Consider the following 23,817-nt stretch of genomic DNA (forward strand, 5'->3'; position numbering starts at 1 on the left):
GTCCTGGGATCGAGCCCCCGCATCGGGCTCTCTGCTCAGCAGAGAGCCTGCTCCCTCCTCTCTCTCTCTGCCTACCTCTCTGCCTACTTATCATCTCTGTCTGTCAAATAAATAAATAAAATATTTTAAAAATAAAAAAATAAAGATTTTCCTTAGTATAACCCACATTAGCTCTGCTCATGTGCCATTGACTAGGGTGTTATAGAACAAAACCTGATGTCACTGGGAGACAGGTATACTCCTCCCAGAGAGAGTGACCACAAAAGTGTCCACAGAGAAAGGCCCACTATAGAGGACCGTTGATGTTTGTGAACAAAATAATGCAATCCGTCACAAGCCCCTTCCAGTGTGGGAAACTTTGGTGACAAAATAAGTGGGTTTCAGGAATAATGGCTACTTAATAGGACTGGTCTAAATTTAGTTAAATATTCCAGTAAATGCTTTAGGATTCCAATACTTTGTGATTAGTGAATTTTAGACTAAAAAGAACTTCTATTATATTTCTATAAAATGTAATACTACTTTTTAAAGGACATACTTTCTCTTTGGATGAATTTTGCAAAAATTTTAAATTCTTAGGTCATTTACTTTTCTGATTTGATCTCTAAAGTGTCTTTAGGTGTTAGATATTCCTAAGGGTTAGATATTCCCAAATGAAATAAGATTTATAAATTCAAATCTCCAGAATCCCTCTTTTACTTAAAAAAAAAAAAACTATAAAAAATGTATCTGGAAAGTCTCTAATGAGAACTGCATTAATCTGCTAGGGCTGCTATAACAAAACCACAACTGGACACCTTAAACAACAGAAATGTATTGACTTATAATTCTGGAGGCTGAAAGTCCATGATAAAGATGTTAGTAGGGTTGATTCCTTCTGAGGGTGATAAGGGAGAATCTGTTTTATGTGTTTCTCCTGCCTCTGGAGGTTTGCTGGCAACCATTGGCATTCTTTGTCTTATAAATCTTTACCTTCATATTGACATGGTATGTTCCCTATTTGTCTGTCTGTGTCTAAATTTCACCCTTTTATGAGGAATACCATTCTTATAGAAATAGGAGCCCAGCCTACTCTGGCATGACTTCATCTTAACTAATTACATTTGTGATGTCCCTATTTCCAAATAATATCACATTGTGAAGTACTGGGGCTTAGGGCATTGAGTTACAAATTTGGGGGTTCACCATTCAATGCATGTAAGTAAGGATCCTACCAGTGTGCAGCTGAACAATGAGAGTATTATTATCATTATTGTCTACTCTGACTAAGCAGCACTTTGGAGAGATTGCAGTGATATGGGATGGCTAAGCTTTTGATTAAGTTATTAACTTTGCAGAGCAAGTTAATGAATTACATAGAACAATAATTTTGGGGTCATTTAAGCCAAAAATTTACATAATTATATAAGATAAAAGTTTTACTTCTGAGAAAATAAAGTAGATGTGCTTTTGCCTTTTTCTTGCAACATACAACTAAAAACCTTAAACAGCGTATATAAACAAACATAAGAAGACTCAGAATGGTAAAGAGAAGGAAGAAGTATACTAGCCAGTGACCTTGGGGCCCAAGAAATAACATGTTGTTTCCTGGTTTTAGGATTTTTGTTTTTTCCTCATGCAACCCAGTTTGGAGCTAAGTAGCTAGCTTGGCAACTCTGAAATGATAATAGGTAGAGAGGAAAAAATGGCTGAGTGAAACCTTACTCTCTCTAGGCAAAGACTAAGAAATAGACATCCTAGTGTTAGGGAAAACTTTTAGACAATAACCATCCTACCTCAGCCAAACAACACAGACAAAGCATTGGCCCCACAGCCACCAATGCTATCAAACACTGAGTGAAGAGCCCAGAATTCCATCCACTCTAGCCTATGATTAGGAAACATAACTCCCCTATGAGGCTACTGCCATAAAAGACCAAACAGGAAACCAGGATTCTCATCTCTTTTAAATGATTACAGTTACTGTGGGGAGGTTTGACTTCCACTTTGACCCAAAAATACTGAAGCATCCCCTCCCTCCCCACTAGGGTGGTGTCAGAGGGGGGCCAGTGGAGAGTTAGGAGTTCCACTACTTCCCACTGGTAATGAGATATCCGTTTTCCCTCCCCACCCCGTGGTCAGTGGAGGCCATGTGCGGAACAGTAAAAAATGTAGCTACCTCTCTGAGGTAGTAAGTGGAGACCCAACAGGGAACCAGAACTTTTAACTCTATACAGGATTAATGAAGAGATTTCCCTTGGGCATCAACAGAGGACAAGTGAGAGACACAGAATCCTACTTCCACATGGCAGCAACAGTGTTGCCATCCTTCTCCTGCTAGAGTAGTTTGAAGAAAACACCTACAATATAAGGTTTAAATAACATCCAAAGTCATACCATAATACTCAACATGTCCACATTTCAACAGAGAATTTTTCACTATGCCAAGAACCAGAAAGATCTCAAATGGAGTAAAAAAAAAAAAGACAGTGAATTCCAACACTAAAGTGACAGAGATATTATAATTATGTGATAGGGATTTTAAAACAGCCATCAGAAAATCAAGAAATAGAACACAGAAAAGTGAAAAACAGAACAAATGGTAAAGAATAAATTGGTATATTTAAGCTCTAACATATCAATAAGCATATTAAATGTAAATTTTTTTTTTCCATTTTATTTATTTTTTCAGCGTAACAGTATTCATTCTTTTTGCACAACACCCAGTGCTCCATGCAAAACGTGCCCTCCCCATTACCCACCACCTGTTCCCCCAACCTCCCACCCCCGACCCTTCAAAACCCTCAGGTTGTTTTTCAGAGTCCATAGTCTCTTATGGTTCGCCTCCCCTTCCAAATTTTTTTTTTTAATAAACATATAATGTATTTTTATCCCCAGGGGTACAGGTCTGTGAATCGCCAGGTTTACACACTTCACAGCACTCACGATAGCACTTACCCTCCCCAATGTCCATAGCCCCCTCCCCCTCTCCCAATCCCACCTCCCCCCAGCAACCCCCAGTTTGTTTTGTGAGATTAAGAGTCATTTATGGTTTTTCTCCCTCCCAATGAAACAAGATGGGATTGGGAGGGAAATGTAAATGTTTTAAATAATACAAAATAAAAGACAGATATTAATAAACTATTTTAAAAAAGCATAACCTATCTTTAAGCTGTCTACAAGAAACTGATTTCAAATATAACAATATAGGAAGGCTGAAAGTGAAATGGTGGAAAAATATATATTATGCAAACATTAATTAAATTAAAGCAAGAGTGGCTAAGTTCATTCTGGATGAAATAGATTTCAGAGGAAGGATTACCAAGGACAATTATACAATGCTAAAAAAACTAATCACAATGAAGACAAATCTTAAATACACATGCAGTAACCAAGAGAACTGCAAAGTATTTGAAATATATGAAGCAAAAATAATAAAACTGAAAAGAGAAATAGTCAAAACTATTTAGTCAAAACTCTTTTTTTTTTCATTTTATTTATTTTTTCAGTGTAACATTATTCATTCTTTTTGCACAACACCCAGTGCTCCATGCAAAACGTGCCCTCCACATTACCCACCACCTGTTCCCCCAACCTCCCACTCCTGACCCTTCAAAACCCTCAGGTTGTTTTTCAGAGTCCATAGTCTCTTATGGTTCGCCCCCCCCCCCTCCCCAATGTCCATAGCCCGCTCCCCCTCTCCCAATCCCACCTCCCCCCAGCAACCCCCAGTTTGTTTGTGAGATTAAGAGTCATTTATGGTTTGTCTCCCTCCCAATCCCATCTTGTTTCATTTATTGTTCTCCTATCCCTCTAACCCCCCATGTTGCTTCTCCATGTCCTCATATCAGGGAGATCATATGATAGTTGTCTTTCTCCGATTGACTTATTTCACTAAGCATGATACGCTCTAGTTCCATCCACGTCGTCGCAAATGGCATGATTTCATTTCTTTTGATGGCTGCATAGTATTCCATTGTGTATATATATCACATCTTCTTAATCCATTCATCTGTTGATGGACATCTAGGTTCTTTCCATAGTTTGGCTATTGTAGACATTGCTGCTATAAACATTCGGGTACACGTGCCCCTTCGGATCACTATGTTTGTATCTTTAGGGTAAATTCCCAGTAGTGCAATTGCTGGGTCATAGGGTAGTTCTATTTTCAACATTTTGAGGAACCTCCATGCTGTTTTCCAGAGTGGTTGCACCAGCTTGCATTCCCAACAACAGTGTAGGAGGGTTCCCCTTTCTCCGCATCCTTGCCAGCATCTGTCATTTCCTGACTTGTTAATTTTAGCCATTCTGATTGGTGTGAGGTGATATCTCATTGTGGTTTTGATTTGTATTTCCCTGATGCCGAGTGATGTGGAGAACTTTTTCATGTGTCTGTTGGCCATCTGGATGTCTTCTTTGCAGAAATGTCTGTTCATGTCCTCTGCCCATTTCTTGATTGGATTGTTTGTTCTTTGGGTGTTGAGTTTGCTAAGTTCCTTATAGATTTTGGATACTAGCCCTTTATCTGATATGTCATTTGCAAATATCTTCTCCCATTCTGTCAGTTGTCTTTTGGTTTTGTTAACTGTTTCCTTTGCTGTGCAAAAGCTTTTGATCTTGATGAAATCCCAATAGTTCATTTTTGCCCTTGCTTCCCTTGCCTTTGCTGTTGTTCCTAAGAAGATGTTGCTACGGCTGAGGTCGAAGAGGTTGCTGCCTGCATTCTCCTCAAGGATTTTGATGGATTCCTTTCTCACATTGAGGTCCTTCATCCATTTGGAGTCTATTTTCATGTGTGGTGTAAGGAAGTGGTCCAATTTCATTTTTCTGCATGTGGCTGTCCAATTTTCCCAGCACCATTTATTGAAGAGGCTGTCTTTTTTCCATTGGACATTCTTTCCTGCTTTGTCGAAGATTAGTTGACCATAGAGTTGAGGGTCGATTTCTGGGCTCTCTATTCTGTTCCACTGATCTATGTGTCTGTTTTTGTGCCAGTACCATGCTGTCTTGATGATGACAGCTTTGTAATAGAGCTTGAAGTCCGGAATTGTGATGCCACCAACTTTGGCTTTGTTCTTCAATATTCCTTTGGCTATTCGAGGTCTTTTCTGGTTCCATATAAATTTTAGGATTATTTGTTCCATTTCTTTGAAAAAAATGAATGGTATTTTGATAGGGATTGCATTAAATGTGTAGACATTTTCACAATCTTTATTCTTCCAATCCAGGAGCATGGAACATTTTTCCATTTTTTTGTGTCTTCCTCAATTTCTTTCATGAGTACTTTATAATTTTCTGTGTATAGATTCTTAGTCTCTTTGGTTAGGTTTATTCCTAGGTATCTTATAGTTTTGGGTACAATTGTAAATGGGATTGACTCCTTAATTTCTCTTTCTTCAGTCTTGTTGTTGGTGTACAGAAATGCAACTGATTTCTGTGCATTGATTTTATATCCTGACACTTTACTGAATTCCTGGACAAGTTCTAGCAGTTTTGGAGTGGAGTCTTTTGGGTTTTCCACATATAGTATCATATCATCTGCGAAGAGTGATAGTTTGACTTCTTCTTTACCAATTTGGATGCCTTTAATTTCTTTTTGTTGTCTGATTGCTGAGGCTAGGACTTCTAGTACTATGTTGAATAGCAGTGGTGATAATGGACATCCCTGCCGTGTTCCTGACCTTAACGGAAAAGCTTTCAGTTTTTCTCCATTGAGAATGATATTTGCGGTGGGTTTTTCATAGATGGCTTTGATAATATTGAGGTATGTGCCGTCTATCCCCACACTTTGAAGAGTTTTGATCAGGAAGGGATGCTGTACTTTGTCAAATGCTTTTTCAGCTTCTATTGAGAGTATCATATGGTTCTTGTTCTTTCTTTTATTAATGTGTTCTATCACATTGATTGATTTGCGGATGTTGAACCAACCCTGCAGCCCTGGAATAAATCCCACTTGATCGTGGTGAATAATCCTTTTAATGTACTGTTGAATCCTATTGGCTAGTATTTTGGCGAGAATTTTTGCGTCTGTGTTCATCAAGGATATTGGTCTGTAGTTCTCTTTTTTGGTGGGATCCTTGTCTGGTTTTGGGATCAAGGTGATGCTGGCCTCATAAAATGAGTTTGGAAGTTTTCCTTCCATTTCTATTTTTTGGAACAGTTTCAAGAGAATAGGAATTAGTTCTTCTTTAAATGTTTGGTAGAATTCCCCTGGGAAGCCGTCTGGCCCTGGGCTTTTGTTTGTTTGGAGATTTTTGATGACTGTTTCCATCTCCTTACTGGTTATGGGCCTGTTCAGGTTTTCTATTTCTTCCTGGTTCAGTTGTGGTAGTTTAGAAGTCTGTAGGAATGCATCCATTTCTTCCAGATTGTCAAATTTGTTGGCGTAGAGTTGCTCATAGTATGTTCTTATAATTGTCTTTGGTGTTAGTTGTGATCTCTCCTCTTTCATTCATGATTTTATTTATTTGGGTCCTTTCTCTCTTCTTTTTGATAAGTTTGGCCAGGCATTTATCAATCTTATTGATTCTTTCAAAGAATCAGCTCCTAGTTTCATTGATTTTTTCTATTGTTTTTTTGGTTTCTATTTCATTGATTTCTGCTCTGATCTTTATGATTTCTCTTCTTCTGCTGGGTTTAGGGTTTCTTTCTTGTTCTTTCTCCAGCTCCTTTACGTGTAGGGTTAGGTTGTGTACTTGAGAACTTTCTTGGTTCTTGAGAAAGGCTTGTACCGCTATATATTTTCCTCTCAGGACTGCCTCTGCTGTGTCCCACAGATTTTGAACTGTTGTGTTTTCATTATCATTTGTTTCCATGAATTTTTTCAATTCTTCTTTAATTTCCTGGTTAACCCATTCATTCTTTAGAAGGATGCTGTTTAGTCTCCATGTATTTGGGTTCTTTCCAGCTTTCCTCTTGTGATTGTGTTCTAGCTTCAGAGCATTGTGGTCTGAAAATATGCAGGGAATAATCCTAATCTTTTGATACCGGTTGAGACCTGATCTGTGACCCAGGATGTGATCTATTCTGGAGAAGGTTCCATGTGCACTAGAGAAGAATGTGTATTCTTTTGCTTTGGGATGAAATGTTCTGAATATATCTGTGATGTCCATCTGGTCCAGTGTGTCATTTAAGGCCTTTATTTCCTTGTTGATCTTTTGCTTGGATGATCTGTCCATTTCAGTGAGGGGAGTGTTAAAGTCCCCTACTATTATTGTATTATTATTGATGTGTTTCTTTGATTTTGTTATTAATTGGTTGATATAGTTGGCTGCTCCCACGTTAGGGGCATAGATATTTAAAATTGTTAGATCTTCTTGTTGGACAGACCCTTTGAGTAGGATATAGTGTCCTTCCTCATCTCTTATTATAGTCTTTGGCTTAAAGTCTAATTGATCTGATATAAGGATTGCCACCCCAGCTTTCTTCTGATGCCCATTAGCATGATAAATTGTTTTCCACCCCCTCACTTTAAATCTGGAGGTGTCTTCGCGTCTAAAATGAGTTTCTTGTAGGCAACATACTGATGGGTTTTGTTTTTTTATCCATTCTGATACCCTGTGTCTTTTGATTGGGGCATTTAGCCCATTAACATTCAGGGTAACTTTTGAGAGATATGAATTTAGTGCCATTATTAGCCTGTAAGGTGACTGTTACTGTATATTGTCTCTGTACCTTTCTGATCTACTACTTTTAGGCTCTCTCTTTGCTTAGCAGACCCCTTTCCATATTTCCTGGAGAGTTGGTTTGGTGTTTGCAAATTCTTTCAGTTTTTGTTTGTCCTGGAAGCTTTTGATCTCTCCTTCTATTTTCAATGATAGCCTAGCTGGATAGAGTATTCTTGGCTGCATGTTTTTCTCGTTGAGTGCTCTGAATATATCATGCCAGCTCTTTCTGGTCTGCCAGGTCTCTGTGGATAAGTCTGCCGCCAATCTAATATTTTTACCATTGTATGTTACAGACTTCTTTTCTCGGGCTGCTTTCAGGATTTTCTCTTTGTCACTAAGACTTGTAAATTTTACTATTAGGTGACGGGGTGTGGACCTATTCTTGTTGACTTTGAGGGGGGTTCTCTGCATCTCCTGGATTTTGATTCTTGTTCCCTTTGCCATATTAGGGAAATTCTCTCCAATGATTCTCTCCAATAGACCTTCTGCTCCCCTCTCTCTTTCTTCTTCTTCTGGAATCCCAATTATTCTAATGTTGTTTCGTCTTATGGTGTCACTTATCTCTCGAATTCTCCCCTCATGGTCCAGTAGCTGTTTGTCCCTCTTTTGCTCGGCTTCCTTATTCTCTGTCATTTGGTCTTCTATATCACTAATTCTTTCTTCTGCCTCATTTATCCTAGCAGTGAGAGCCTCCATTTTTGATTGCACCTCATTAATAGCTTTTTTGATTTCAACTTGGTTAGATTTTAGTTCTTTAATTTCTCCAGAAAGGGCTTTAATATCTCCAGAGAGGGTTTCTCTTATATCTTCCATGCCTTTTTCGAGCCCGGCTAGGATGTTCAGAATCGTCATTCTGAACTCTTGATCTGACATATTACGCATGTCTGTGTTGATTAGGTCCCTAGCCTTCGGTACTGTCTCTTGTTCTTTTGTTTGTGGTGATTTTTTCCGCCTTGTCATTTTGTCCAGATAAGAGGATATGAAGGAGCAAATAACCTACTAAAAGGGTGGCAAAGACCCCGGAAAAATGTGCTGTAACCAAATCAGAAGAGACTCCAAATTGTGGGGGGGAGAAAGGGGATAAAAACAGCTTCTGAAAAAAAAAGAAAAAAAAAAGAAAGAAAAAAATTTAAAAAATAAAACAAATAAAAAATATATAAAAAAGAAAGAAAAAATATATATATTTAGATGAACTAGTCAAAAAATGTTAAAAAAGAAAAGGGTAAAAGTTTTAAAAAATTTAGCAGAAGAAGAAAAAAGAAAAAAGAAAAAAAAATTGAAAAAAGAAAAAAAAATTGAAAAAAGAAAAAAAAATTGAAGTAGCCGCAAGACTAAAGAATCATGGGGAGAAAGCCATGAGTTCCGTGCTTTGCTTTCTCCTCCTCTGGAATTGCTCTGCTGTCTTAGGAATTGAATCTGCTTTCTCCTTGATAGATGAACTTCGTCCTGGCTGGATATTTTGTTGATCTTCTGGGGGAGGGGCCTGTTGTAGTGACTCTCAAGTGTCTTTGCCCGAGGCGGGATTGCACCGCCCTTACCGGTGGCCGGACTAAGTAATCTGCTCGGGTTCGCTTTTGGGAGCTTCTGTTCCCTGAACGCTTTCCGTAGAGTTCCAGAGGACGGGAATGAAAATGGCGGCCTCCCAGTCTCCGGCCCGGAGGAGCCGAGAGCCTGGGGCCCCACTCCTCAGTGCGCCCCCAGAGGACAGCACCCAATCACTCCCGTATCCCCAGCCTCTAGCCGCGCTCTGAGCTCACCCAGCCCGCGACCAGTTCAAGGTAACCCCGAGCTGAGAGTTCAGTCCTCGGCTCTGTCTCTGCAGCCGGCTTCTCCGTTCTAATACCTGCGAGCTCTCCGACACTCTGACACCCCCGATCCTTCTGTGACCCTGCGGGGCCTGGGGCCAAGCTGACCCCGCATGGGCTTCACCCCGGTTTAGCACCTGGAGCAATGTCCCTCAGTGGAACAGACTTTTAAAAGTCCTGATTTTGTGCTCCGTTCCTCCGCCGCTTGCCGGGAGCCGGCCCCTCCCCCCGCGGTCTATCTTCCCGTCGTTTTAGATTCACTTCTCCGCCAGTCCTACCTTTCAGAAAGTGGTTGATTTTCTGTTTCTAGAGTTGCTGTTCTTCTTCTCTTCGCTCTCCCGTTGGATTTGTAGGTGTTTGCAATGTTTAGATAAGCTATCGAGCTGATCTCCTGCTACCTGATGTAGTCTCAGGCTGCTACTTCTCCGCCATCTTGACCGATCCCTATTTAGTCAAAACTCTTAATCTCACAAAACAAACTGAGGGTTGCTGGGGGAAGGGGGGGTTGGGAGAGGGGGAGGGGGTCATGGACATTGGGGACGGTATGTGCTATGGTGAGTGCTGTGAAGTGTGTAAACCAGGCGATTCACAGACCTATACCCCTGGGGATAAAAATACATTATATGTTTATTAAAAAACAACAACAACAAAAAAAACTTCAACAACCCTATCTCAACAGTATAGAGAATAGCTAAAAAGAGAAGTCAGCAAGATTTGAAGAATGTAAAAATGACTTCAAACAATAGGATCTAACTGACATTTATGTAGCACAATCTAACTATAACAGAATACTCCCTCAATTCAAGTGCCTACTTCTAGTACCAAGATAGATTTTATTCTGAGTCATAACAGAAACCTTAATAAATTTAAAAGAATTCAAGTTATACAGAGCATGCCTTCTGAACCCAAACATAACAAAACTAGAAATGAGAAAGACAAAAGGACAATGACTAAATATTTGGAAAGGAAATAAAATAAGGCACTTTTGAAGAGTTGACAAGTTAAATAGGAAGTCTCAAGGGGAATAAAAAAAATATATCAAACTGAAATGAAACATGAAAATGAAGAATAAATTAGCATAAAGCAGCACAGAGAGGGAAATTTAGAGCCCCTAATACATACAGTAGAAAAGAGGGTATGTCTTTCAGATCAATAATTTAGTGGTGCTTGGGTGGCTCAGTGGTTTAAGCCTCTGCCTTTGGTTCAGGTCATGATTTCAGGGTCCTGGGATTGAGCCCAGAGTCAGGCTCTTTGCTCAACAGGGAGCCTGCTTCCCATCACCGCCACCCCCCCACCTGCCTCTCTGCCTACTTGTGATCTCTGTCTGTCAAATAAATAAATAAAAATCTTTAAAAAAATTAATCTAAGTTTCTACCTTAAGAACCTGGAAAAACAACAACTAAATCAACTCGTGGCAAAAAGAAAGAAGGAAAATTCTTCAAACCTAAATTTAACAACTTAGATCAAGTGTACTAACTCCTTAAAAAACACAAACTATCATGATTCACCCAATATGAAATAGATCATTTGAATAGCTTTAAAGCTGTCAAGGAAATTGAATTATTAGTTAAAAAAAAACTCCTCCCCAAGTCCCCACGTGCACATGGCTTCAAATGTTCAGAAGTCTATCAAATATTTAAAGAAAACTTTACAGAAATTTTCCAGTAATAACAGAGGAGAGAATACTTTCAATTCATTTTTGAAGATAGCATTAATCTGATACCCAAACTAGACAAAGGCAGTGCAAAAGAAGAAAATCGCATACCAATTATCCCCCATGAATATGGATACAACAACTTTTAACAAAATATTAGCAGAGAGGGGCGCCTGGGTGGCTCAGTGGATTAAGCCGCTGCCTTCGGCTCAGGTCATGATCTCAGGGTCCTGAGATCGAGCCCCACGTTGGGCTTTCTGCTCCGCAGGGAGCCTGCTTCCTCCTCTCTCTCTGCCTGCCTCTCTGCCTAGTTATGATTTCTCTCTGTTAAATAAATAAAATATTTAAAAAAAATATTAGCAGAGATAAAATAGAAATACATAAAAAAATTGTACAACATAATTAAGTGGGTTTTACTTGAGAATTCAAGGCTAGTTTAATGCTCCAAAATCAATTAATTAATGTGACTTGTTGTATTAATAGACTTAAATGGTGAATGGTTGAATGCTTTCCTCCTACTATTGCCAATAAAGCAAAGATGTCCATTCTTATCATTCTTTGTTAAACAGAGTGCTGGAAGTTCTTCCTAGTGCAATAGACAAGAAAAGGAAACTGTCTACAGATTGGAAAGGAAGAAAGAAAAATATTTTCAGGTGATATAGTTACCTCTCAGAAAATTGCAAAGAATCTACCAAACAACTCTTAGAATTCATAAGCAATTTCATTAAGGTCACAGGATAGAAGATAAAGATAAACATACAAATATAAATTGTATTTCTGCATATTAGCAATAAGTACATGGGGAAATAGGGAAAGGAAAGTTATGGTCCAACATATTTTCTGACTCCCCACCAAAGTGCCTCTTATTCTTGACTCAGATTAATTCCAGAACAAAATTTCATCATGCATTATATGTCTTACATTTATGATACATAGACAGTTATCAGACTATTTCCCTTAAAGAGTTTCTTTGTCATTTCTTTGTCATATATTATTGCTCTAAGTGCCCGAAGTTTAAAATAGATGTGTTGCTATCATTTGCCTATTTTGTTTTTCTATACTTTTCTCCTTGAGGACAGAAGTTACCACCTTAATATCTTTTCTGTAACTTAGAATTGCATCTATTCTTTTTTATTTTTTGGAACTTATTGATCTTTAGTAATGTTTTACATGTTCTCAGTATTTTTAGAAAAAAAGTGTTTTTTAATCTTAGTCTTCTAGACCATAATCACTAATATGTCTACAGAATTTTATGATTTTCATTTATCATACCCATGACCCTGCTCAGATAATGACTAACTCAGTCCACACCATCATTACTGCCTCCATGATAATTTTTAATTTATCCTATCATCGTATCCATTATCACTACTTACATAAAGCCAGAGATTTAGTCTTTTAATTCATCAGTGTTTAGCTGGCATATATTGGATATTTATGAATACTATTGGGTAATGAATAAATTAATGAACAATGGATGTCACTTCTGAAGTGTAGGCACTGTAATACTAAATTACCCTCAAAGGCCCATCCTACTGTCCTACTTCAACACAAACATAGTAAAATATTTTATACAATCAATTTTATTAATTAGTCAACTAATTAATTAATTAATTTTTACATCAAGATTTTGTTTCCTTAGTGAATTCCACGTTCATTGGTATTCTTGGCTCTAGAAAATGTAATTTTTTAATCTAATTTTTATCTAATTTTATCTAATTTCCAAATAACATTTTTCATGTTTTCTATGGTTTTTTTTTAAGATTTTATTTATTTGACACAGAAACACACAAAGAGAGAGAGAGAGAGCGTGCACAAGCAGGGGGAGCAGGAGAGGGAGAAGCAGGCTCTCCTCTGAGCAGGGAGCTCGACATGGGCCTCCAGCCCAGGACCCTGGGATCATGACCTGAGCTGAAGGCAGATGCTTAACCAACTAAGTCACCCAGGTGGCCCTCGTTTTCTCCAAACTTACATACTCACTGTTTACCCTCCCCTCTTAACTTCCTTTACACACTTCCCCTCCAGCTGAAATGTACTACCAAAACTACCATGACCAAATGCCATCTTTATTCAAGGCCTAGCACAAATGCCATTTAAATTGTAAATTATTCCCTGATTATTCCCTTTTCTACTGCATTTTCTAAAAATTATTATTTTTCCTTGAAATTCTGTATCATTGTGTATATACTCTTTTTTTAATTTTTTTAAAAATTTATTTTTTTCAGTGTAACAGTATTCATTGTTTTTGCACAACACCCAGTGCTCCATGCAATACGTGCCCTCCCTATGACCCACAACCTGGTTCCCCCAACCTTCCACCCCCGCCCCTTCAAAACCCTCAGGTTGTTTTTCAGAGTCCATAGTCTCTTATGGTTCGCCTTCCCTTCCATTTTTTTTTTTTAATAAACATATAATGTATTTTTATCCCCAGGGGTACAGGTCTGTGAATCGCCAGGTTTACACACTTCACAGCACTCACCATAGCACATACCCTCCCCAATGTCCTTAACCCCCTCCCCCTCTCCCAACCCCACCTCCCCCCAGCAACCCCCAGTTTGTTTTGTGAGATTAAGAGTCACTTATGGTTTGTCTCCCTCCCAATCCCATCTTGTTCATTTATTCTTCTCCCATCCCCCTAACCTCCCCATGTTGCATCTCCACGTCCTCATATCAGGGAGATCATATGATAGTTGTCTTTCTCCGATTGACTTATTTCACCAAGCATGATACCCACTAGTTCCATCCACGTTGTCGCAAATGGCAAGATTTCATTTCTTTTGATGGCTGCATAGTATTCCATTGTGTATATATACCACTTCATCTTTATCCATTCATCTGTTGATGGACATCTAGGTTGTTTCCATAGTTTGGCTATTGTAGACATTGCTGCTATAAACATTCGGGTACACGTGCCCCTTCGGATCACTGCGTTTGTATCTTTAGGGTAAATACCCAGTAGTGCAAATGCTGGGTCATAGGGTCATGGTTCTATTTTTGACATTTTGAGGAAACTCCATGCTGTTTTCCAGAATGGTTGCACCAGCTTGCATTCCCAACAACAGTGTAGGAGGGTTCCCCTTTCTCTGCATCCTTGCCAGCATCTGTCATTTCCTGACTTGTTAATTTTAGCCATTCTGATTGGTGTGAGGTGATATCTCATTGTGGTTTTGATTTGTATTTCCCTGATGCCGAGTGATGTGGAGAACTTTTTCATGTGTCTGTTGGCCATCTGGATGTCTTCTTTGCAGAAATGTCTGTTCATGTCCTCTGCCCATTTCTTGATTGGATTGTTTGTTCTTTGGGTGTTGAGTTTGCTAAGTTCCTTATAGATTTTGGATACTAGCCCTTTATCTGATATGTCATTTGCAAATATCTTCTCCCATTCTGTCAGTTGTCTTTTGGTTTTGTTAACTGTTTCCTTTGCTGTGCAAAAGCTTTTGATCTTGATGAAATCCCAATAGTTCATTTTTGCCCTTGCTTCCCTTGCCTTTGCCAATGTTCCTAGGAAGATGTTGCTGTGGCTGAGGTCGAAGAGGTTGTTGCCTGCGTTCTCCTCAAGGATTTTGATGGATTCCTTTCTCACATTGAGGTCCTTCATCCATTTGGAGTCTATTTTCGTGTGTGGTGTAAGGAAGTGGTCTAATTTCATTTTTCTGTCCAATTTTCCCAGCACCATTTATTGAAGAGGCTGTCTTTTTTCCATTGGACATTCTTTCCTGCTTTGTCGAAGATTAGTTGACCACAGAGTTGAGGGTCTATTTCTGGGCTCTCTATTCTGTTCCATTGATCTATGTGTCTGTTTTTGTGCCAGTACCATGCTGTTTTGATGATGACAGCTTTGTAATAGAGCTTGAAGTCCGGAATTGTGATGCCACCAACTTTGGCTTTCTTTTTCAATATTCCTTTGGCTATTCGAGGTCTTTTCTGGTTCCATATAAATTTGAGGATTTTTTTGTTCCATTTCTTTGAAAAAAAATGGATGATATTTTGATAGGGATTGCCGCTAAGGTCAGGAACACGGCAGGGATGTCCATTATCACCACTGCTATTCAACATAGTACTAGAAGTCCTAGCCTCAGCAATCAGACAACAAAAAGAAATTAAAGGCATCCAAATCGGCAAAGAAGAAGTCAAACTATCACTCTTTGCAGATGATATGATACTATATGTGGAAAACCCAAAAGACTCCACTCCAAAACTGCTAGAACTTGTCCAGGAATTCAGTAAAGTGTCAGGATATAAAATCAATGCACAGAAATCAGTTGCATTTCTGTACACCAGCAACAAGACAGAAGAAAGAGAAATTAAGGAGTCAATCCCATTTACAATTGCACCCAAAACTATAAGATACCTAGGAATAAACCTAACCAAAGAGGCTAAGAATCTATATGCAGAAAACTATAAAGTACTCATGAAAGAAATTGAGGAAGACACCAAGAAATGGAAAAATGTTCCATGCTCCTGGACTGGAAGAATAAACATTGTGAAAATGTCTATGCTACCTAAAGCAATCTACACATTTAATGCAATCCCAATCATTGTGTATATACTCTTATAGCACACAACCTCTGGGCTTGTATCATATTTATTTTGCAGAAATTCATTCTCCCCTACTACACTGCAGTCTCCCAAAGAACAGAAACCCAGGAGTGTTTATCATTATAGTCTCCCCTAAGACTAGCCAACAAACAGCAGGTGTTCAGTAACCATTTAAAAATAAATCATTGCTTTTATGATCTTTAAGTCATTCAGTCTGGTCTACTGTTTGTCTCCAAATTATTCTTGGGCACAGTAATTTCTGTGACATTCAAATAATCATGGTCCAGTATTTGAAAGTATTTTATCATTTCCAACCAAATAATAGAGTTCAGAGAATCTGAAAGGAACATTCACTAGAAAATAAAAGCATAATGATTCTCAGATATACACTAGAAAGTTCTTTTGAAAATGGGATCTAGCCCTAATGAAGCATGTATCAGTTTGCTAGCACAGCCATAACAAATACCAGGCTAGGTGGCTTTACAACAGAAATTAATTTCTCATAGTTCTGGAGGCTGGAATTCCCAGATCAAGGTGTTGACAGGTTCGGTTTCTTCTGAGGTCTCTCTCCTTGGTTTGTATCTTCACCCAGACTTTCCACTATGTCTGGACTCTAATCTCCACTTCTCATAAGGACGCCAGTCCCACCGGACTAGGTCCCATCTCAGTGATCACATCTTAAATAATTACTTAAGGACTTTATCTTCAAACACAGTCATATTCTCAGGTATTGGGGGTTGGAGTGTCAACATATGATTTTCAGGGGATACAGTTCAGCCCATAGCATTGCAGTTGCAACATTCACAAGTCATTCAATGCTCTTGGATTTAGCCTCTTCTTTTGTAAAACTGCATTATTTTCATCCCTTCTAAAATTCCTCTCAATTCAGTATCTTTAATTTCTCTGTGGATCATTACTTTTTGTAATGCATCCTCTAGAATATATCTTGGTGAACATCACCATCCTTCATGCACCTTATGAACCTGGAACTTTGCAATTGTCTTGCATTCTTTTTTGCTTTCCCTACCCCCAAACCAACCAAACACCTCTACCTGCTCAATGGCTTTTCTTGACTCCCACTTCTTCCTTTCTCAGCTGAGCCAATGTGGATCTTCTTGAAGTTTCTCTGTTTTCAATAGTCTGTCTATATATTCCCATTATGTGATGACTGCATTTTTTCTCCATTGTCTAGAGACTATAATATCTAAATGAATTTATAAGACTGTTAAGGTCCTAATTTTCTTTGCTGCCTTGATTCCCACAAGCACTCCCCCTGTGACTTTTACCTTCCACAGCAGTTTATGCTCCTGAGATACTGACCTGTTTGTGGGCTCATGCTTTGGCCAAACTTTTCCCCTTTTGTCTGAAATGCCTTTTCCCTGCTTGTTTTTCATAATGATTTTGTCCTGTCTGTGTACAGCTCAGATGCTTTTTCCCCGTGTGAGGTGGCCCTTTCTTCCTGAGGCAGAACTGAGAGAAGCTTATCTTCTACTTTTCTTCTGCTTTTGATATACTGTCACTATCTAATTGGCTTAGCACTGTGATTTATTGATCTGTCATACCACTAAGTCTTAAACTCCTTGACATCCTGGATTGTTTATCTTTGAAGTCTAATAAACATTTGTTTAGGGAATGCTGTTTATGATAACCTAAGTACAAAAATTAAGTAAAATATCGATTTGTTGATTTAATATTAATATATATTATAAGATTTTTAAAATGTGTAATTCTACTCATTTGATTTTAATTCCATTCTTTTAAAACTTTCCTGTTTCAGATACTAGACCCATATTCAATATTTTGTAACATATAGGGAACTATTTATTAGCTTAGACACCAGATGACTTGGATTAATTAAGTTTGGGGTAAAAAATAATGTCAAGAAAAATTACGTTGGCTTTGAAGTTTTTTTTGCCCTAGGTGTATACTTACAGAATGGAGAGCATTTCATCAAACTGTGTTAGTTATCTGCTTTGTTGGTATGATTTCAATTCCCACTTTCCTTTCCTTTACCTCCTCTTTTAGATAAACAAGCTGGAGGCACGCCTCAGGCAGGCGGGATGCACAGATGATAAAGGGATTGGAAGAAAAGACAATGAACACTGGATGAAAGAAGACTGCATTAGCTGTATGTGTAAGGTATGGGCTGCCAGAAGTTTTCCCGACTTCTGCCTCCTGTTTTACTTCTGCTAGCCTGCCAGTTGAGACATACCTGAAAAATTCAAAAGGGAAAAATGTGTTCTTTTTGTGAATAGATTCGAGGCATATTTTTAAAGTCAAGGTTTTGATATGAGATTTTGAGCTTTTTGGTTATCGATGTAAATATGCCACTATCTCATGAACACTTGCTAAATACAACATGGGCTTTTCACATTTTCACTAATAATTGAGAGAGCTGACACTCAGGACATTTACTGAGCATTGCTCAACATCACACAAATAAACGCAGAAATGAGGCTTGAATTCAACTCCTTATTCTCCAGTCAAGCTCATTACAAATGTTGCCCAAAAGCATTAGGTAAATATTAAAAAATGCTATCATAGTACCCAGCGAAAGAAAAAAGGCTTAGTTTGTTTTTTGAACATAGCTGATACCAATCGCTCCTGCATCTCTCCACACCCATGCCCTATGGTTGGGGAGGTAACATTTTATAAGCCACTACTTTGTCTTGTTTTTTCATGCTGCAAATGTATTAAAAAAGCATTAATAGGAACTACATGTATAAATAGGCTCTTATCATGTGTAATTTTTATTATACTGAGATAACAAACCACATTACATATTATAAGAAATTTTTAGAGAGGTAATTTTACTGTAAGAAACATGGGAATAATCTTTGAATGTTGCCTTTCAGAGTGGCCAGGTCACCTGTGTGGTGGAGACATGTCCTCCAGCTCCATGTCCGAGTATTGAATTGGTAAAAGGAACCTGCTGTCCAGTTTGCAGAGGCCCAGGAATACCAGCTGATTCCCCAGAGAAACACTAATCAATTCACTGCTCTTGAGCCCTGAATGGGGGAATTTCTCAGGAAAAGGCAGTCAAGCTCTTTTAACCTATAGTCACTCCTGGCATAGAAAACACTGATTTAAAACAAATTAGTTCATTTAACCCTTCAGCATACTAAAGGTCTTGGATCTTTTCATTTGCTAACACACCTCGAAGTAATGCAAAATTAAAGTCCAAAAAGAAGATAAGGATTACTTTCTTGTGAGAAATATTTCTTGTTGTAAGCTACCAGTTTTATATACTGTACATGGAAATTAAAAAAAAATCATGCAATTTATTTTTTAAAATCTGAGTATTGTGGATAAAACCTCTCATTTCAAAATTCTGAGAGATTATATGATCTCCAGGAATTTTAATAGAATGGGTTTTGCACTCAGGGAAAACATCTGAAAAGATCTGTGATGACTTCGGCACATGTAATCCATGCTGCTTTCCTCACTCCACTCCGTCTCTCACATTTAGAACATTAAAAATGCCTATATTTTTCTAGAAAGGTATTTACCTTAACCATCAGTAGACTCCACCTTCCAGAACATGAGGGAAAATTCAGTGAAAGTATATTTGGTGGAGTTTGCCATTTTTACATTTGGCTGGAAAATACAAACACTGTGAGGGAAAGAGCCTTCAAAGGAGCCTTGCTCAATTTCTGCCTTTCCCTCATTTGTCCTTATTATCACTAGTGAAATGTCAAAATTGAAATTTACCAAGTTGGAGCAATTCAGGAACAATCTGAATTTACTATCAGAAAAATTGGAAATGCTTTTGACTTTAACAAGATGTGTTGCTACAAGGTTTGTTCTAATTTTGGCACTCTGGTATAGCATTTAAAATACAATCCAATAGACAATAGGTTAGCTATATTTGGAATTGAATATTTAACAAATTAGTTGAGATTCACTTTATAAATTCTTTTAAAAAAAGTTGCAGCCACAGTACTTGGGGTTGTTTGCAGTTTTTGGTAGATTTCTTTAAGAAATTCTTTGTTCCAGGTCTTTGAAGAGACTTCATGTAGTGTCCTGCCCAAAGGGGCTCTCAACCCTTTGAGAAAACACTACTGTTTTCCAATTACAAACTAAGCATTTAATACCAGGCACAATCTCCCAATATTTAGAAGCATTTTGTAAAATGCAGTATTCATTATAGTGGAAATATTTTCATGGTTTTAATATTATGAGTGAGGAAAGATGTTTTCAGAGTTTGATAATAATGTCATTATTTTAAAAATGTATTGGTGATTCCCTCCTAAGATCCAAATAATTTTTTACTAAAAAGTTTAAGGACAAAACAATATGCTCTAAAAGTTTGATGTTTGATTTTTTTTTTTAAAGGTTTTACTTACTCATTTGACAGAGAGAGACACAGCGAGAGAGGGAACATAAGCTGGGGAAGTGGGGAGGGAGAAGCAGGTCCCCCCTCCACCAAGCAGGGAGCCAGATGCGGGGTTAATCCCAGGACCCTGGGATCACAACCGGAGCCAAAGGCAGATGCTTAATGACTGAGCCCTGTTTGATGCATTTTTAAGTCAAAAAGAATTTCTAATTGTATTTCATTTTTAAAGACAAAACTTAGTAAGTCCCAAAAGCTTGACATTTGGAAACCTTTCAAAACCCAACAAAGTGAAATGAAGCTAAACCTCATGGAAGTATAATTGGTTCCTCTGAACCTACAGCAAACATACTGCAAATGACAATAACGCATGTAATAGTTCAGGTTTCTCATCATACTCATTTGTCATTTTATCATTTTACTTAAGTTTAAGCAAGACCTATATGATATCTCATATGATAATACACTGACCACATGTTAATTTGGATGTCACCTGGTCAGTATGTTTGGCTCATTAAACACAAGCAGGTATCAAAATAACGAATAAAATTATCATTTAAAATGGAACGTGGGGACTTGAAAACTTGCCTGTCAATTGACAATTTGAAAATTCACTCACCTTTACAAATATGATTATAATATCATCATACAGATTACCTTCTGCTTTATTCATTTTATTTGTATTTCATTTATTTGTGCTTTTTAAAATGTTTCATTTTTGAAAGTAATATTGTGCATAATAAAAATTTCAGGTATTTCCTAAAGATATAGAAACCTTTGTATTCCATTTCTGCAGTCCAAATGCAAATGTTATTTCCAGTTTTGTATGTATGTGTCTATGTGTGTGTATTCTTCTATACATTTTCTATGCACTAATGATGTTTCTTCCTTAGTGATTTGTTTTTTCCAAAGAAGCTTAAAACATTGAAAATCCAAATGTATTTGTTAACAATATTTGATATATTATTTTCTGCCATGAAATCTGCTTCAGGTAAAATTTAATGTTTTTTATATGTGACACTTTTCTGATCTGGGGCAAAGGCAGTATCCATGAAGAGGTATACACAATGAAGTTGAAAGCATTCTTGGGCTAACTCTTTCCCTGATTTTGTCTGCTAAAGAAAAGCAAAGATTTTTTAGATAGGATGTATGATGTGTGAAAAGGTAGAAAAATAGCTCCTTTCTTTCAGGGGCTCTTTAATGTTTACTCCATACCTTCTATACATAAGTGGCCACATTGCACACACAGCTACATGACATGTAGTTGAAGGGGTATAGACAGCTTTGAGACTGGCGATTAGAAATAGAGGATTTACCTGACAAACAGACTTTAATGCTCACAGGAGGCAAATAACAATGTTTAAAACTGAGTGTTTACATTTAAGAAAATTTGTTGGGAATTTTGGTAAGGAGTTTTGTTTGTTTGTTTAATTGTGAAATGATTTTAATATAGACTTATGAACTGTAATTGCTACAAATACCCCTTGCCTAATGTCATGTGTAATGCATTTTCTTTTGCAAATAAAATATAGTTTATTAGTAAGTTAAATCGAGTTCGTGGATAGCTCACACAGAAATCCTATCTTCCAGTTTAGGAAAGATATGCTTTATTAAAAGTCATATTTTGGTGAGTGTCCTCAACATTTATTGGCATGATAGAGTTTGTAGGAAACAATGGAAAACTTTTTTGTTCTCCATGAATATATAAAATGGGGGATGGTGTACTAAATACAAGTAGTGCTAAAATCTGTACCTTAAATATAACAGCATATGCTTGGTTTTTAGTCCTTGTACTAGATAGCTTGCTACCTTTTGTTTTAAGCATCAGAAATGAATTAGTGTTTAAATTTGCATCTCAAACATAAACTAGAGGACAGAATGTATAGTATTTCCTGAAATTATGAAGCTTATTCTGTATTCTAAACATGATTTGTAAAATAAGTAAGGAGAAATTCTTTAAACTTAATTATTAACAAAATGGTTCAACTCTAAGGCTCTGGCTCATATATACATATATTTATTTATTATATGCATAACAATATTACAGACATCTGTATATAATATATATTACATGTAAACAAAATTAAAATAGTATTACCTTCTCATATCTTGCACCCAAATATTGGTGCACATTTGGAATCTGTGTACATGGAAATAATCCAATGTAAAAATTTTTAAATTGCACTTCTATCTTTGGAAAGGGTATGTACTATCTAATTGTTATTCATCATATATCTAGCTATGCATCATCCATATTGTGGTTAATGGACTCTGGAAAATGTTCTTTTTTTCTTTCTGGAGAATATTCTTGATTCCGTGTATGTTAGTTATCCTAGAAATATTAGGAATGAATTCCACACCCAGCATAGAGCCAAATGCAGGGCTTGAACTCATATCCCTGTAGGTAAGACCTCAACTGAGATCAGGTGTTGGATGCTCAACTGACTGAACCACCCAGGTGCTCCTAGGAATAAATGGAGATCATTTAAGACAGGATCTCTGACTTAAAATTTTAAAATAAATTGTTTCTATCACATTATTTAATAAAAATTATTTGCTAACTACTTAAAATACATAAAATGCCCGTTAGTATTATATATTCATATATAATATATGAACATATATATGAATATGAACTAAGAATAATTTTGATGTCTTTTTTTTAAGAACAAAACTATTTCTAAAAGGTCAAGGAACTTCATTCAAATCATTCCAATTTTTTGTCCCTGTGGAACCATTACTTAAGAACACTTTCAGTGAGTCATCAACCAAGAATGTACTTGATTGACTAACATAAGAGAAGGCATTTGGTGTTGTGCAAAGAACATAGACCTAGGTCTTATATGGAATAGCATATCCAGGACTAGGAAGAGTTAGAAGAAAATTCTAGTGAATTTTGAATTGGTAGAGATTCTAATTGTTCAAATTTTAAAAAAATACCATGTCAGAGTAAAGGGGTTAAATAAAAGAGAAATAAGCTGATCTAAATTACCCATATGAAATAGTAACAATGTTTTGGGAGTGTAGGAACTAAATCTATTTAGAGGAAAACTTGGATTGGGGTTTCTGGGTGGCTCAGTCAGTTAAGCATTTGCCTTCAGCTCAGGTCATAGTCTCAAGGTCCCGAGACTAAGCTCTACATCAGGCACCCTGCTCACCGGGTAGTCAACTTCTTTCTCTGCCTCTTCATTGCTTGTGCTCTCTCTCCATCAAATAAATAAAATATTTTTTAAAGAAGAAAAAATGGACTTTTAGAAGCTTAGAAGCCTCTAAACAATAGGAAGTATTAAATAATCTCTATTCTGGAAGAGTATGTGAAAGAAACAATATAATTTAGTAGCAGGACAAGGGACTATGTAATGGTATGGGGAGCTTAGTCTAGATTGAATGAATGGGATGATATTTGCTCACCACCACCAACAAAAAAAAACCCAAATCAAAAGAAAAGAAAAGAAAAAAAATTACAAAGGAAAACTATCCGGCTGGATACAACTATGAAGAGATGAATTTAGAACCAAAACTGAAGGAACAGGCCTGGAAACCACACAGATGTATGCTCATGATTCTGGGGAACATTCCAGTTCAGTCATGGTTAAAGACCATGTAGAGGTGTGAAGTTTAAATTTAAATGATCCCTGAGGTGTAGAAATCCCAAGCTACAGAATTAATGAAAACACTTGGCTTGTGCCAATGAAGAAGTCACAAACTCAAAAATTTAAGTGCAGTGATTGAAATGATAAAAATATATAATTTTCATTCCAAAACACATGATCAATTCAAAAGAAGATAAGAAAATAAAGAAATTAAAATTTTGGTTAATGTTAAAATTAATGTAATAAT

General features: G+C 37.2%; 1 protein-coding gene across 1 annotated transcript in view; it reads left to right on the forward strand.

Moving 5' to 3' along the window:
• The window catches only part of PXDNL (peroxidasin like), a 521,054-nt gene extending 502,144 nt beyond the window's left edge, over window positions 1-18,910 (forward strand). Inside the window, exons 22-23 of the mRNA XM_045982128.1 lie at window positions 17,670-17,783; window positions 18,500-18,910. Coding sequence (XP_045838084.1) covers window positions 17,670-17,783; window positions 18,500-18,631 — 246 coding nt within the window. The 3' untranslated portion in view covers window positions 18,632-18,910. The remainder of the gene's footprint in view (window positions 1-17,669; window positions 17,784-18,499) is intronic.
• Window positions 18,911-23,817: the final 4,907 nt, after the last annotated feature.

Source organism: Meles meles, chromosome 1 (genome assembly GCF_922984935.1).
Source record: "Meles meles chromosome 1, mMelMel3.1 paternal haplotype, whole genome shotgun sequence".
Classification (NCBI taxonomy): domain Eukaryota; kingdom Metazoa; phylum Chordata; class Mammalia; order Carnivora; family Mustelidae; genus Meles; species Meles meles.